The sequence below is a fragment of the Lepidothrix coronata genome, unplaced genomic scaffold (assembly GCF_001604755.1).
Source record: "Lepidothrix coronata isolate B3197 unplaced genomic scaffold, Lepidothrix_coronata-1.0 Scaffold214, whole genome shotgun sequence".
In the NCBI taxonomy this organism is placed as follows: Eukaryota; Metazoa; Chordata; class Aves; order Passeriformes; family Pipridae; genus Lepidothrix; species Lepidothrix coronata.
Genome location: NW_016690394.1, coordinates 338,358 through 354,576, shown reverse-complemented (window position 1 = coordinate 354,576; position 16,219 = coordinate 338,358). Strand labels below are relative to the sequence as shown.

The window sequence follows — 16,219 nt, the reverse complement described above, 5'->3', positions numbered from 1 at the left end:
AAGATACAATATTTTAGGGGTAACGCCAGAGCGGGCGGGGAGGGGGGGGGAAGCAGCGATGGCGCCTGAGGCGGGGGGGGAACTGGAGGGGGGAGCTGAAGCGTGAGGGGGAGACGGAGGGCTCCGCCATGGACGAGTGAAAACGCGCATTTCTGGGCATTTTCACATCCTTTTACAAAGGCGGCGAGGAGAAAAGGGGAGGAGGGAGGGGGGGAAAGAAGAAGGTCAGGTTTCACCCGCAGCGCTTTCGCTGCCTGCCCGGAGGGAATTCGCGCAAGATCAGAGCCCCTCCGCCGTACTCCTGGCACGGCCTCAGCCCACGCCCGCCACCCCGGCCCCGCAGCCGCCCCTCGCCCATCCTTCCCCTCGCTGCCCGCTCGCCGCCATTTTGTCGCCTCACACCGAGGGCCCGCCGGGCGGCCATTTTGTGAAGCGAGGCGGGGGGGGGCAGCGCCTGAGGCGGCCGTGAGGGGCAGCCCCGGCCGCCGCTTCCTTTTGTCAGCCAGAAACCTCCTTTTAGCATTTATTTCTCTTTTTCTTCACAAAACGTGTCGCCCTTAATACGCCATCAGGAGCCTGATCACTTCAGCAAGATCCGTCCTCGGACGAAGGAATCCAATAAATGAGATTAAAGCATATTCCCCAGGCTGGGCTGTAAGGGAAAGTTTAGCTGCCCAGAGAATTAGGAGATACATTATTATTATATATTTATATATGATATATTGATTATATATTTTATGCTTAACTCTTTGCTTTTCCACCGCTTTTCTCCTTTGCAGGGGTTGAAGCTGCCATTATTTATGTACTTATCATCCTTCTCCTCTACCTTTTTTTCCCCAAGGTCAATAAGCCGCCTTGACAAACAGGATAACCTCTGCGAGAAATATCTGGAATTTTTAATAAAACACCTCACAGGCTCTACTGGACAGTCCAGCAAAATAAAGATGTAACTTAAACTGCTCAAAGCCAAATCTGGGTGAAAATTGTTAATTTTCAGGAAATAAGGCTGCGGGATGCTGTAAATTGCCGATAGGATGAAGGAAATCTGGGATACAAAATGACAAAACCCCATTTGCAGGCATGTGCTGTGTGTCTATTTTCAGAAATAGGGTGGGTTGGGCTTTTTATCTGTTGGTTTGTTGTTTTTGGTGTTTTTTTTATAAATAAGCAGCACTTGCTTATTTATAAATAGTGCTTGCAGCCTGGTAACGCGCCTGCGCATCAGTCTGCATCCTTTTCCCCTTGTGTTATCAAAACTGATGTGCTTTAAAACTACATCAGTGGGTGGTTCACTTTTGCAAGGAAAATGGGGAGGGGGAAGGAGAATATTAGAATATTGCATTTTTCTTCTTTTTAATATATATCCCACCTGTGCTGCAAAATGAAGCCGGAGAAATCTAGGACTTGGCTGCTCCCAACATAATCTCTGCTGTTTTTCCCTTGTCTCTCTTACCCAGCAGGATCAGACTGCTTTTCATTTAAGAAATGTTGGGGTTTTAGGTTGTGTTGGTGACAGGAAAGTGCAGGAAATAGATCTGAACACTCTGTGGGGAAGAATGTTACTGCAGCGAGCCAGCTGGGATGTGGCTGCCATTAACCTGGGACATCCAAAGGAAAAACCCTGTTTTCCTGTAGCTCTTTCCATCCTATTTGAGAAAACCAGCACCCAACCCTGCTCCCAGTGCCTTTTCCAGCCAGGAAAGCCCTGGGCACTGTTTCAGCTGCAGTTTCCCTTCCTGCAGTGTTTCCCTCTGCTCCAGCTCCTTCCCAGCACCCTGGAAGTCATGATGGCATAGCAAAGGCACACAAGGAATATGGCTCATCCCTCCCTCTCCAGCTCATCCCTCCCTCTGCTTTTCCCATTTCTCCTAGCTGACCAAGGGGATGCTGGGGGGAAAGGCACTTTCCAGCCTTTTCCCTTTATCATCTCACATTCCTCGTGCCACACCAAAAATCTCCAATTTGCCAACAAAACCTGCAAAAAGGTCTTTTTTGCTACGAAGCCACACTTTAACCACTGATTTAAAACCACTACACCCATACCTGGCAGCTCCTTATTTAATTTAAAACCTCTTTTTAAAAGTCCAAGTTGCAAGAAGGATAATCTTTGGAGGTTTCTTATGGGATGCACCATTGTATTCCCGGGAGCAACTTGGCCTCGCAGCAGAGTAGGATATCGGATACCTTCGCTGGGAAAGCCTGAGGAAATTTTATCCGCAGCCGCACCCAGCCTGGAGTGAAGAAATATTTGCATTTGCTGCTCCTTGGAGGGCAGCCAGGTCCTTCCCGCTCTCCTCAGCCTGCCAAGAGGGATTGCAAGGACTGCCGGGCTTATTCCAGCAGCCGAGGGAAGGGCAGGGCCCAGCCAGTGGCGTTCAGAGGGGTGGGATCCTCTCTGCCCTTGGCCACTGCCACTGGGATGAGAGACCTCAAATGGTTTTTAAATCTGGGTGGTCTTGGGGGGCTCCACAAGGTTTTGGGGAATCCCAACCCCCCAAAATCCTATTGCTCCACGTGGGATGTGTTCAGTTTACTTTTGCCAGCAAACCTGGGCACTCGCAGGAGTGCTCGTGACAGGGTGAGCAGCTCAAGGGTGGGCTGAGCCATCGCAGCCGGCGAGGGTTTGCTTGGCAGCAGGACGGGATCCAGCTCCCGCAGCCTCACCCCTGCAGGATCTCTCTCCTGCACGCAGCTTGAAATTCCTCGAGATCCTCCCGAGGGAAAACATGAGGTTGTGCTTTCCATAGTGACGCTCCCTGTGCCTCGGCTAGTAACACTTCTCCTCTTATCTGGGAAGAAAAAGGCTTAAATCAGCCTTTTATCCTCTTACCTCCGTGTCCATCCACCCCTGCCCCTTGTCATCCTCCGCTCTGGGAAAAACATGCCAAATCTGACCATTTCTGCATCCATTTGTTGCACTGCCAAACTCTCCAGTTGTGCCTTTCCTTTCTCCTCGCTTTCCAGGACCTTCTCCAAGGCTTCATGTCAATAAAAGCATTTCCCTGCCTCCCTCCAGCCAAAACTCACCGCAGTCCCACTGCCAACAGTGCATCCTGGGTTGCTTTGTGGGGGAAATATCCAACCCCTTCCAACCATTCCTCTGTGGAGGGATAGCACAGCTTGGAATAACACATCCAAAACACCTCTCAGCGTCAGCACTTCCATCCTCCCCAAAAACCTTGCTTGGAAAAATACCCTTATTACACAAAACCAAGCAACTCCTGGGTCTTCCCTTTCCTGCTCCCTTTGGCCACCACCACATCTTTTTACTTTTTTTTAGCATCATTTTGATGCCTGGTTTTCTCCACAGAATGACAAACTTTGGAAAGAGAGAGAGCTGACTTTGAGCACGGGAATTCCCTGGCATGGGACACGAGGTTCCTGCCCAACGAGACCCAAAGCCACCAAAGCCACCAACTTACGTGACCAGGACAAACCGCAACTTTAACATCTTATTTATAAATTTGTTTATAGCGAGTTACGAGCTGATTGATGGGCTGGAGACGCTCGTTAATGAACGCTGAGTAATCGGCTTTGTAGACTGGGAAGAGTCGTCAGGAAATAGTTGTTGATGTGATTAATTAACCATCATTAACCCCTTCATTCATAAATACAGCACACGCCAGAGAGATGTCGGAGGTTACCAGGAGCCCAGAGCTGCTGCTCTGGTGGTGGTTTTCTTTGTTTACAGCTCCCTCTTTCCATCAGGAAAGCATTAAACATCATCTCCCATGCTTTTGCTATTTTCTGCTCTCTATTTGTGGCTTTTTAAGCACTTTCGGTTAAAAAGAAAGTTGAGATGTTTCTCTGCCTGGTTTGCAACGCCCTCACAAACAAAACCACCAAGCACCGGCAACATCGGTTGTGCAGATGTTGGATGTGCAGAGAAATGGTCTAATTTCTGCTGGTTTGGGGCTTGGACTAAGAGAAGATCAAAAAGTTTCCGATGACAGAGTGGTATTATCTCGAAAAACGTGCAGAAATGGGGCTGTTGGATGCATTTAGCTGGAGTTTTGCTGCCTGATGGAGGAATTTGCGCTCCAGCTGCCCTCTGCCGGCTCCAGGACAGACAGCCAGCAAAAAAACCCCAAATCACCACCTAAAACCCTTTTATCAATGCCAAGAAATCACCAAATCCCAAATACACTCCCAAAAAACAACCTTGGCTCTCCCCCGGGTGACAGTGGCATCTGCCAAATAGCCGTACCCCAAAATCAACTGTTATGGACCTGAATGACCTGACTTGCCACGCCTATAAAATCCAAAAAGTGGCTTTTTTCCCTTATTTTTAAACTCAGATTTGATAGGTTTGGAATGCAGGGCGGATGAAAGGAATGAGAGTTTTTAGACTCGGGGTTTTATTTAACTGCGAGTAACTAAATCAGTGCCCACTCTCTACAGAGAGAAATATTTCAGTGAAACCCCAAAGAAGCTCAAGAAGGAAGAAAAAACACCCAAGAAAACCAAACTGGCCTTGAAGAAGGAGTTTTAAAAAAGAAATAAAGAATAAAACTTCTGCTCTGCCATTGCTGCTCTGTGAGGGTATTTCATGTTCATGGTGAGCGCAGAGCTGTGTCGGGACACATCCACGCTGCTCCCCTGGCCAGCCCTGGGTGTCGGGGTCCCAGGTACATTTTGGAGATGAAAACACCAGTTCTGCAGGAATTTTGAGGTGCAGCAGACACCTAGGGTCACCCTCAAAACACCCCCTTTCTGGTGGCTGGCACTGGAAGACAGAGATGGATGAGGCGCGGGGTCTCAGCAGGACGACTCGTTCCGCCAGCGGACGTGGCAGGACTTGCAGAGGAGGTGGCTGTCCAGGGGGTAGCACCCGTCCTCCGTCAGCTCTGGGGACAGTGGCGTCCCACAGCTCTGGGGGTGAGAGGGGAAAGGGACAACATGTTTTAGGGGGTCCTCACGTTGCATCACATCCCGTTTTCCTGCAAAACCCACCAGCGCTTGGAAAAAGCACAAACTACATCAAAATCCTGCGAAGCCGAAGGTCTCCTCCAGATACATCATCACCACCACCACCTGATTGATTGATTTATTTCCCCCTCCCCATCGCTTACAAGATAAACTGTGGGATAACAAATAACCCTGGGGGCTGTGGACCCTGTGCCAGCCAAGGCTCAGTGCCCCCCCCTCGGCTTTGGGGGCCCCCAGCCCCGCCAGGGCTGTACCTCGCAGCGGTAGCAGCTCTCGTGGAAGCTGCGTCCCAGGCACTCGATCTTGTAGGTGTCCTTGTCCTCAGAGGGGACGATGGGGCGCTGGCAGGCACTGCAAACCGCAGCATATTTCCTGGCAGGGGCAAACAGCAGTGGTGTGAACCCTGTGGGGTGACAGGGACAGCCAGACCCCAGCTCCCAGATCCCAGCTCCCAAGCTGGGGGACGCTCCCCCGTTGCCAACCTGTAGAAGTCGGGCACACAGTACACGTCGCCCTGCTCGTCCACGGCAAAGCTCTCGGCGCCGATGGCGCGGCCGCAGCCGGCGCAGGAGAAGCAGCCAGGGTGGAAACCCTTGCCCAGGGCACGGACGATGCGCTCTGTGATCAGCCCCTGGCACTTGGCACATTTCTCCAGCGTGGCCTGGGATTTAGGGAACACACGGCGTGAGATGCCAGCTCCCACCCCGAGGGTGCTGGCTGTCCCCAAGAGAGGATGGTACCTGGTAGCAGGTGTCACACATGGGCTGCCCATCCCTCTGGAAGTAGCGCTGCCCGGCCAGGAGCCGCTGGCACGTGCGGCAGGTGAAGCAGCCGGGGTGGTACTGCTTCCGCATCGCCTCCACCGTCGGCTCCTGCGGCCCCAGTGCTTTGTGGCAGAAGGCACAGATGTCTGTGGGAAGCAGGGACAGGGGTTCGGAGCTGCCTGACTCAGTCTCCCTAACTTGGGATGAGCCCATGCACGGCTTTGTCCCCCTTACCTCTGGAGCCGTCCCGCTCTGGGTACCCGTTCGCATCCTGCCGCTGCGGCTTGTCCACTTGCTCCTGGCAAAGTTTGGGTGGCTTTAATTCAGAAGGAGCCCGGAGAGCAGGGGAAGGTGAAGCCACATTATTTATGCTCCTGCAGGTGGGGAAACTGAGGCACTGGGGGGTCTGCACCCCATTATCCTCACCTGGAGGGTGGCGGGTGCCGCAAGGTCCAGTTGCTGCAGTGCCGGACACAGCGACTCCGCGGACAAGGGCTGGGGGGCTTCAGAGAGGATGAGGACCGGCGGGAATGAAGACACAGGCACAGTTGGGTGGGTTTCTGCAGCGAAAGACAGATGTGGGGGGTTTAGGGGAGCGATAATGTCCCACCATGGGAACGCCCTGTCACGGTAACGCCCTGTCACAGTAACGCCCTGTCACAGTAGCGCCCCAACAGCTTTGCAGCAGCGCTCGCTGACCTGCCCCAAAAGCAAACGCCATCCCGGGCGGAGGGGACAAACAGCACCGATAAGTGCCCGGCAATGGAGAGCAAACACAGCCCTTCCCTGCCAGCTGGATCCATCCCGGGATGGGTGCAGGGATTTTGGGAATAACTCCCAAAAAACCCCCCCCACCCCCTCCTGCCTGCGTGTCCTTTAGCAAAGCATCTCCACAGCATCCTCAGCACCATCATCATCCTCTCGGCACCGCTCGCAGCCCCCCGTGGACACCCCTCACCTCCATTGAGCAGCGTGGGGGGTGACGGTGGGATCCGGGGGCGATTGGTGCCGGGGACCTCGGCGCACTCTGGCTGTGGCTCCTGGTGGGTTTTCTCCTTGGTGGCCACGTCCCTCCGTGGTGGTACCAGAGTGATGAAGATGGATGAAGCCATCCTCTTCTCTGTCTTCCCTGGCAGCATCCTTGGAGCCGCGGAAAGGCTGGACCTGGGGTCGATTTTAGGGAAAATAAGATAAAGCTCCCAGGCGCACCAGCAGCTCCTGCAGCCGTGCTGCCCTTCGGCATCAACCCGCCTCCCTCCTGCCGGAAAGGGAGAAGGAACAACCGTCCCCGTCCCACGTCACGGCAGTAAAAGGTCTCGTGCCTGGGAGGACACAGGGCAAAGGGTCCTGGGGAAGCAGCAGCTGGAATCTCCCATTTTCACGCCTCTGTGGCCAAATCCCTCCCTTTTATAAGTGTTTTAACCCCCTTTATTTCCTCTTATTGCTCCCACCTGGGATTACACTCCCTGTGGGCAGCAGGAAAAACCCCACCTTTCCTCTTAAAAATGGGGTTGCCATAGGACTTTGCCTTTGCAACCCCTTTTTTGGAGTGTCTCTACATCCCCGTTCCCTCCCTCCTTATCCCTAATTCCCAACTAATCACTTCCAGCTCAGTGGAACCCCGTTATTTTTCCAGAAAATTTTTCCCCTTTATTTTTGGGAAACTGAGGCACAGTGCCATGAATGACCACATCCCTGTCGCCGACACAGCCCCCGAGCACAGCCCCAGCAGGATGCGCCCGACCCCGATAAACCCCGCTCAGGAAGGAACAGGGCTGTTTTTTCAACTTCCCAATGGGAAAAACAGCCGGGGCGAAGCTTCCCCTTCCCAAATGGAATGGTTTGGAAGGGGGGGAACCCCGAGGCTTTAGCCAGGGTGCTGCATTGGTGAAGCAGGATTTGCCCCTGAGGTGAATCAGCAGCTTGATAAATACCTGTGTGATGAGTTGCCCGCTCTCATGCGGCTCCGCTCCCCCAGAATCCCGCTCATGAGGGTCAGCACATCCTCTCAGGGGGCAGCCAGTTCCCCTCGAGGTGGGGGAACAGCTTCGGGATGTTCCCGCCGGTGACTTCAGCCTCTGACTCAAGCAGGGAAGGGATTAAAGAGGAAAAAGAACCCCGAGCGCTTCTCTTTCTCCTCCCCTCCCTCCCCACCGGCGAAACCCCGGCCGGGCTCCGGCGCTGCCGGCCCTCGCCCAAATCCTCACCCTCCAGAGCTGCCGCTTTTCCTCCTCCCCAGCCGAGCTGCGGAAAATTAGGGGGGAAAAAGAATAATCTTAAAAAAAAAAAAAAAAACAACACCAAAAAAGAAAGAAAGAAAAAAAGATTTCTCCGGGGTTAATGGGAACCATGTGCTCGTCGCATTCCTCTTTGTGCCGGGGCTGACGGGATCCTGGCAGCCCCACGGCGGCACCCCCCGGGTCCCCCCAGACAGGGGCCATCGGGCTGGTGGAGGCTCCAGGGGTGCAGTAATGGGGGTCCTGCCTCCTTTTTTATGGGGTTCCCACCCCTCCCCACGTAGCTCCATCCTGGTTTGGGGTGGCTGAGGCCACATTAGGAAAGGCTCCCCTGGCTTCCTCAAAATCTCCTGGGGTGGGGACTGAAGTGGGATCGATGAGGGGCCACTTTTGGAGCATCCTCACGCCCCCCAAATTGGGATGGGGCACAGCTCTTTACAGCTGTCCCCCAACTCTGTTTCCTGTCCCAGGGACCTCTGGGAGGGTGCTGCGAGGATGCCCAAGGAAAAAGCGATGGGGTGGGGGGACAGAGTGCTTGGTCCCTTTGTCTCCCCTGTCCAGTGGTCCCACTGTCCCCTTGTCCCTGACCTGGGGGTGGCCTTGCAGTCCCCCTCACTTATCCCCGGTCTCCCGCCGTGCAGCCCCACAGCCCCCTTCCCCTACCTGGGCGTGCCCTGTCCCCTATGGGGCGGTGGCCCTCTGTGACCCCCTGCCAGGGAGCCCCCCCGTCCCCTCCCTGGGAGCGTCCCCAGTCCCCTCCTTGGGGGTGGGTCTTGGTCCACTTGTCCCATCCCAGGATGGCTCTGTGGTCCTTATCCCATCACCTGGCGGTCCCGTGTCCCATTTGGGGTGCCCCCTCTCCTCTCTTTGGGGGGTCCCCAATCCCGCACCTGGAGTGGTCCCTACCTGGGGGTGGCCCCAGTTCCCTACCTGGGAAGGTCGTACCTTGCGGGGGGAGGTTCCCTGCCCAGGGGGGTGTCGCCTGCCCGGAGGTGGCCCTGCAGCCCCTCAGGGGGCGGCCCTGTCCCCGTCCCTGTCCCGTACCTGGGGAGCCGGTGCGGGTCCCTCCGTGCGCTCCGCGGGCGCGGCGGGGGCAGCGGGGAGGCAGAGCCGCCCGGCATCACCGCCCCTTCCTCCCTCCTCCTCCTCCTCCCTTCCTCCTCCCCCCGCCTGCCCCACAGCCCCGGGCGGGGGAGGCACACGTCCTTAGGGTGCCCGGTGCACCCCGGGGTGCCTCACAGGTCCTTAGGGTGCCACACGTACCCCCGACTGCTGCACGCACCCCAAAGTGCTCCATGGGACCTCAGGGTGCCTCGTGGACCCAGGGGTGTCCCATATGTCCCCACGGTGCCATCCCGCTGCCCCGTGCCCCCTCGGGTGCCCCTCTGTGCTCTGGGATGACCTACCCCCCCAGTTTGTCCCACGGACTGCCCCTGATCGCCCCAGGCACCCTCAGGGTGCCCCATTACCCCCCATCCCCGGGGTGCCTGTGTGCCCCAATACAGCCCCATGTGCCCCCAGTGTCCCCACAGACCCCCAAGGTAATCCCTACATCCCTATACATCCCCAGGCACCCCCAGTGGCCCCCATGCAACTCCATACACCCCCAAAATGCCCCATACTGCTTCTCTGTACCCCTGGGACACCAGTGTGCCCCCATAGAGCCCCAGGGTGCCCCATAAACCCCTATACACTCCAGGGTGCCCCCTTGCCCCCAGCCAGCCCCAGGATGCTCCCAACACCCCCACCCCCCCTTCTGCTCCCCCCATCCTTTGGGATTCATGCCCAGGCAGCCAGAACTCCCCTCCTCAAACTGCACCCCACCTTCCCAGAGCCCATGCCCCCTGGCATGGCACATCCATGGTGAGGAAGCTAAGACACGAGGGCACCTCCCAGTCAGAGGGTGACCCCCCACTCTGTGCCTCAGTTTCCCTTTCCAGGAGGAACTGCACCACCCACCTCCTCCAAAAAGCTGCACCGTGCCCATCCCTGAGCCCCCCTCTGGCACAACAGGACCCCACCTCACTCTGCCCACGGATTTTGCTGGAAAAAACTTTATTTTCCAAGATTTGGAGCCCCCCTGGAGCCCCTCCGCTGTGACAGTGTGGCCCCACAGCCAGTGAGGATGGGACATCCATCAGCATCCCACGATCCCAGTGGGACCAGGGAACAAACTCCAGCAGTGCTGCAACCTCACGGGGTCCCCAAAAACCAGGGGCCACATGAGTCTTCCCCCCCGACCTCCTCTATCCCATGGGACGGGGTCGGGCACCTTCTGGAAGCCCTTTTTCCTTAGTCCCCACGGGGAGGATTCTGGGGGTGCCAGGCAAAGCCACCCCGGAGTCTCTGCTGTCTGGTCACACCCCGCAGCTCATCCAGATGTTTCCTCCGATCCAGATCCCAACTGTCTCTCCCAGTGAGGCTGCGGGATGGAATCCTGATGGAGAAGGAAGAAGAGAAGCAGGAATGCCCCTCCCGTGGCCCCGGGCCCGCCCCTCACACCGCTGTGGTGGCCCCGGGAGGTGCCCCCGGCTCACCTGCCCCCGGCAGGCCCGCAGCAGCACCCCGGCCTGGAGCAGGCACCACAGCTCCCCCAGCAGCGACACCAGCACGTGCAGGATGTCGCTCCACCGGCCCACGGTGAGGAGGAGGATGAAGAGGCCGCCCATCCGCACCAGGACCGTCTGGAACACCGGCCCCCCATCTGCGCTCTGCCGGGCCTCCTCTGTGGGGACACGGCGCTGGAGACACACGGGGGGACACTGTGCCCTCCCCAGACCCACAACGGGGACACTGTGCCCTCCCCAGACCCGTCCAAGGGGACACTGTGCCCTCCCTGACCTCACAACGGGGACACCATGCCCTCCCTGGCCCCACAAGTGGGACATGGGGCGTTCCATGGGGGAATATGGGGTGCTTCACATATACCACCCCCTACACCCCCAGGATGCCCCATACAGTGCTGCAGACCCCCAAAATACCCCATATACTGCCCCATATACAGGATCCCCCACTTTCTGACACCCTCCATTCACCCCAAACCCAATATATGGGATACCCCACATATCCCCGATACGACCCCAAAATACCCAAACAGCCCCATACACCCACAAAATGCCCCCCATACACAGGATCCCCCATTCTGTGACACTCCCCCTTCACTCCAAACCCAATACATGGGAAGCCCCATATATCAACTGTACACCTCTGGGACACACCATACAGTTCCATACACCCCCAAAATACCCCATATACTGCGCCATACACAGGATCCCCCATCCTCTGACACCCCCCTTCACCCCAACCCCCCCACCCAAACCCAATACATGGGAAACCTCATATATCCACCATACACCTCTGGGATACCCCATATATTCCCCCTACAACCCCGGGGGATGCCCCATACACCCCCATCCTGCATATGGTAGACCCCATATGCAGCATTCCCCACTCTCTGACACCCCCCTTCACCCTAAACCCAATACATGGGATGCCCCATATACCCCCCATACAATCCCAGGATGGCCCATACAGCCCCAAAACACCCCCCACTGCCCCACTCCCAGGACCCCCCACCCTCTGACACCCCCGTTCACCCCCGGCCCCTCTCCCACCCTGCATGTAGACCACCAGCAGGGCGTAGCAGATGGTCAGCGGGGTCCAGAACCGCACGGCCTCGGCCGTGGACAGGAAATCCCTGTTGATGAGCTCCACGGCCGCCAGGTCGGCCACGGCGAAGGCCACGGCGAGGGCGCGGCGCAGCAGCGCGGGGACGCGGTGGCGGTCGGAGAGCAGCAGGATGCAGAGCCCGCAGTAGCGGTCCCGGCTGTGCAGCCCGTACAGGGCACACACGTGCCGCACCAGGCGCCGGCACTGCAGCGCCAGCAGCCCCGCCAGCCCCGCCGCCAGCAGCAGGTTCCAGCTCCGGTGGGGAGCCCCTTCCAGCAGGAAGCTGAGGCCGCAGGACACCCCGCAGCCCAGGGAGTACTGGCACAGCAGGTAGAGCTGGCTGCTGTGGGCACCCTGCGGGAGGGGACGGCTCCGTCAGTCGCGAGGAGTTCGTGGGATCGTGGAATCGGGAGGTGGGGAAAGACTCCAAGACCATCGAGTCCAACCATCCCACCAGCACTGTCACACCCACCACTAAAAATGTCCCCAAGTGCCACATGCACACACCTACTGAACACTTCCAGGGATGGGGACTCCACCACTGCCCTGGGCAGCCTGTGCCAATGCCTGAGTGCCCTTTCCATTAAGGAATTTTCCCCAATATCCAATCTAAACCTCCCCTGGCACAGCTGGAGGCTGTTCCCTCTCCTCCTGTCCCTTGTTCCCTGGGAGCAGAGCCCGCCCCCCCCCCCAGCTCCCCCCTCCTGTCAGGGAGTTGCAGAGCCAGAAGGTCCCCCCTGAGCCTCCTTTTCTCCAGGCTGAGCCCCCCCAGCTCCCTCAGCTGCTCCTGCTGCTCCAGCCCCTTCCCAGCTCCGTTCCCTTCCCTGCACACGCTCCAGCCCCTCCGGGTCCTCCTTGTCCGGAGGGTCCCAGCGGTGCCCCCGGGGCTGGAGGTGCCCCGGCCGTGCCCAGCACAGGGACGGGCCCTGCCCTGTTCCTGTGCCCCCCCTGGGCTGGGCCCAGCCTGGGGCCATCGGCCTCTCGCCCCTCTGGGTTCATGTGCAAAGTGACACGTGGACCCTCCACACCACAGCCTTTCCATCTCCCATGGGGGTTGAACAAATCCACCAGGGATCCACAGTTTCCCAGCTCCCTCCCCACCGTGCCTCAGTTTCCCCCATCCCATCTCACCTTGCCGTGGGACAGGACGGTGGACACGGCGCGCAGGGAGAATTCCAGCACCACCAGCGCGGCCACGCGGGAGCCCACCAGGGACAGGACCCCCGTCAGCACCAGCACGTGCAGCGGCTCCAGCACCGCCCGCTGCCCCTGGATCGCCTCCTTCTCCGCCTGCCTCTCCGGGTTGCTGGAGACAGTGAGGGGGGAATGCTGAGCCAGGTGCCATGTCACCCAAAACGGGGTGACAGCCCTAGAGACACCCACCCTGTGCTTCCCAGGCCCTGCCCTGCACCCCTGGGTGCCAAGAGCCACCCCCCTAACAGCAGATCCCAATATCAGATGCCCAAAACCAACCTCCCCCACCCCGGGCGGTGCTTACTGCAGGCACTGGACGTAGAGATAAACCTTCATGAGGCTGCAGAGCACTGAGACAGCACAGGCACCCACCAGCCCTGTGGGGAAAGGCAGCAGCAGGTCACCGGTGTCCCCTGGCCTGTCCCTGAGCTGCCCCCGTGCCACCCCCAGGGCTCTCACCTTGCAGGAATGCATCCAGCAGTGCCCAGCCCCAGGCCAGCCCAGGGAATGCTGGCAGCCAGGACCCCAGGGAGAACATTTTCGATGGAGAGGAGCCACGGCACAGCCAGGCCAGGCCCCGGCTCCAAGGTCCGTGCGGCGGAGGCTGGGAGTGGCCACCCCAGCTAGTAAATCATTGCTGGGGCAAACGAGAGCAGCTGGAGCTCAGCTGCTCCGGCCACAGCTCCAGCTGCTCCATGGAGGTGAAAATTAGGGCGAGGAGAGGAAGGCAGTGATGGGATGCACGTGGAGGGGCTTGGGGACCACCAGCACCTTCAACCGCCTCCACCCCGGCACTGCCGTTCACCCCGAGGCATCGCAGCGTTTCAGGTGCCGTCCCCCCCCCCACCACCCCAAAAACCCCAAAACGACGCCGAAAATAGAAAAACCCCTTTATTAATGTCTTTGGTGGTGGTGGGAGCCCATCCTTTGGCCCCGGTGGCTGCTAGTGCCGCACCAGGTCCCTGAGCTTGTCCCAAAAGAAGAGGCTGAGGACGGTGTGGGGGCCGAGGCGGAAGTAGACGGCACCGATGCCCTTGTACAAGCCCAGCAACCCCTCTTTGTGGGAGATTTGCAGGATACAATCCAAAAAGCCCCGGTAGAGCTTGCCCTGGGGAGAGAGGAGCCGGCTGTGCACTCCTGCCAGACGCAATCCCGGCAAAAGCCGTGGGTTCCCTCTGCCGTACCCGGAACGGCCTTACCGTGCCGTCGGCGTCCACTGGCTGGTTGTAGAGGCGGGTGCTGATCGTGTCGAAGGGCGTCATCGCCACGGCCACAGCCACGCTGCTCACCATCCCCCCCGCCAGCACTGCCGACCAGCTGCCCTTCCTGAACCACTGCGGGGAGCGCCGGCGTCAGCTCTGCCCAAAAAACCAGGGGAGCGGCGGCCGGAGCGGCGCGTCCCCCTCACCTGGCGCTCGCAGACCCAGTCCTTGGCGGAGGCGAAGGTGGCGAGTTGCACGGCCGAGCCCACGGTCACGCGGGGGATGGCGCCCGTCACCCCCCGCCACAGCCCCACCACCCCGTGCTGCCGGTAGATGCTCCTGAAAGCGGTGGCGATGTTCTGGGGAAGAGAGGAAATAGGGGAAAAATGGGAATGGTGCGTCCCACACATGGCTAAAATTTCCCACCCTGGCAAAACTTCCCCCCCCAGTGTCCAAAAGCCACGTTGGTTGTTGGTGACACGAAGCCAACCAGGGCTTTGAAGGCACCGCAGGGGTTCTGGATTCGGTGTCCCAGCCCCACGTGCCCGTCACACCCCCTCTGTCCTCATGCCGTTATTTATAGCATCGTTATGGGGCCAAGCGGCCAAACAACAGCTTTAAATTCCTGCTGACCAAAATAGCATCGTGCCTGCTGGGGCCTGGAGTGTGCACAGATAAGGTGCCACCAAATCCTGGGTGCCCCCTCAGCCCGACCCCTCCCCACTCACCTCATGGTGGTGCTGGTAGCCCACAGCCATGGCTGCCACTGTCTGGGCCTGGAGGTGGGTCTTGACCTTGGGGGGACAATACCAGGTGACAAAACCCTGTTCAGCCTCAGCTGGGACCAGCTGCGGTCCCCCCATCTCTTCTCAGCACATTTTGGGGGGTTCAGCCCCTCTGACAGATGTGGGGGGCACAGATGTGTTGCCAAGTGGCACCTCCGGGCCTTGAACCCCTCCCACCCCAGAGCAAAGGGACCCTGCAAACATCCACTGCTGGGACTCTGCAACCCCAAAAACTGGGGAGACCCCCTAGAAAGGGAGGAGGGAAAACACCCTAAATTTCTTTTGGGAAATTTTCTTTATGGGGGAGTTCTCTGGGTTTCAGGGGGGGAGGATTTGGGGGAGACAGCGAGGGGAGAACATGCACAGAGCAGCCCCACGTTTTGGGGGGGGTGAAGCAAAGCATGGGGAGAAGGGATGCACCGGAGCCGGTGTTTATAGGATGCAGCGAGCTCCAGGATGCCAAACCTTTGGCGGGGGGGTGTGTTTCCCCAAAACACCCCCCACACGAGGGTCCGTGGGGGCAGAGCAGCACTCACCAGGTACGCGGGGCTGCCCACGAAGGCTCCCACCGCCCCCGCCACGGCCCCGGCGGCCACGGTGCCGCCGGGATACCGCGTCCAGCCGGCGTCCTCGGCGTGGGAATAGCAGTAGAAGCGGATGCCGTTCATGAGCGCCTGGTAGAGCAGCCCGGCCGCCAGCCCCTTCTGCAGCCCCCCCAGCCCGTCCGCCCGGCACACGGCGCCCACCGCCCGCAGCACCCCCCGGTAGGGCCGCGGGTACGTGCCCGGGGCCTGCAGCTCTCCCTGCAGCTGCAGCCGCGTCTTGACCACCTCCAGCGGGTTGGTGAGGAAGCAGGCCAGGCACCCGGCGGTGGCCCCCAGCACCAGGTCGGTGGCCGGGGGCACCCCCTTGGCCGAGGAGCTCCTTTTGGGGGGAGGGGGCGCGGGTTCCTGCGGGGAGGGGGATCCGGGGCCGGGGGCTCCCATCGCCACCGGCACCTGCCCCAGGGGCGGCCCCGGCTCCACCTCCCGGGGGGACCGCAGGGAAAAACGCCCCGAGCCGGGGGGAGCGAGCGAGCGCCGCCTCCCGCAAACCAACACCGCCCCCCCCCAAATCCAGCCCCCCGTTTGGGGAAGGGATGTGGGGCAAAGGTCGGGGCCGGGGGTGCGTGTCCGGCCCCCTCCCCCGGTACCGGAGCGCCCCGGCAGCCGCGTCCAGCCCGGCCCGGCCTCACGTGATGGGGCCGCCCCGGCGCAAATAGGGAAAAACAGGCACGAAAAAAAAGGCGGGATAAAACTGGAACAGAAGCTGGGGGAGAGCGGCTTCGGGGGGCACAGGCAGCCGCCCCCGGCCCGCGGGCAGCCCGGGCCGGGACGGGGACTGGCGGGTTCGTTGCGCTCGCGGCCGCCGTTCGGGGGCTCGCGGGGGTCTCACCCGCC

General features: G+C 59.3%; 3 protein-coding genes and 1 long non-coding RNA gene across 4 annotated transcripts in view; 1 reads left to right on the top strand and 3 right to left on the bottom strand.

Moving 5' to 3' along the window:
- LOC108506457 overlaps positions 1-960 on the top strand; it is a 4,141-nt gene extending 3,181 nt beyond the window's left edge. The window contains exon 2 of the long non-coding RNA XR_001877769.1: positions 842-960. This is a non-coding gene — a long non-coding RNA (uncharacterized LOC108506457). The remainder of the gene's footprint in view (positions 1-841) is intronic.
- Positions 961-4,313: 3,353 nt separating this feature from the next.
- Positions 4,314-9,013, bottom strand: FBLIM1 (filamin binding LIM protein 1). The gene is made up of 9 exons (XM_017833415.1): positions 8,975-9,013; positions 7,628-7,937; positions 6,652-6,857; positions 6,120-6,253; positions 5,928-6,009; positions 5,670-5,839; positions 5,412-5,590; positions 5,184-5,301; positions 4,314-4,872 (listed from the first exon to the last, which is right to left on the bottom strand). The coding sequence occupies exons 2-9, from the start codon at positions 7,681-7,683 to the stop codon at positions 4,759-4,761; spliced, it is 1,059 nt and encodes a 352-aa protein (XP_017688904.1). The 5' UTR covers positions 7,684-7,937; positions 8,975-9,013; the 3' UTR covers positions 4,314-4,758.
- A 952-nt stretch (positions 9,014-9,965) lies between these two features.
- Positions 9,966-13,346, bottom strand: TMEM82 (transmembrane protein 82). Its single transcript, XM_017833490.1, has 6 exons — positions 13,253-13,346; positions 13,098-13,170; positions 12,731-12,905; positions 11,545-11,953; positions 10,468-10,655; positions 9,966-10,367 (listed from the first exon to the last, which is right to left on the bottom strand). The coding sequence occupies exons 1-6, from the start codon at positions 13,329-13,331 to the stop codon at positions 10,302-10,304; spliced, it is 990 nt and encodes a 329-aa protein (XP_017688979.1). The 5' UTR covers positions 13,332-13,346; the 3' UTR covers positions 9,966-10,301.
- Positions 13,347-13,382: 36 nt separating this feature from the next.
- On the bottom strand, positions 13,383-16,175 carry SLC25A34 (solute carrier family 25 member 34). The gene is made up of 5 exons (XM_017833489.1): positions 15,317-16,175; positions 14,724-14,789; positions 14,202-14,354; positions 13,993-14,127; positions 13,383-13,901 (listed from the first exon to the last, which is right to left on the bottom strand). The coding sequence occupies exons 1-5, from the start codon at positions 15,764-15,766 to the stop codon at positions 13,737-13,739; spliced, it is 969 nt and encodes a 322-aa protein (XP_017688978.1). The 5' UTR covers positions 15,767-16,175; the 3' UTR covers positions 13,383-13,736.
- Between the last annotated feature and the right edge of the window lie 44 nt (positions 16,176-16,219).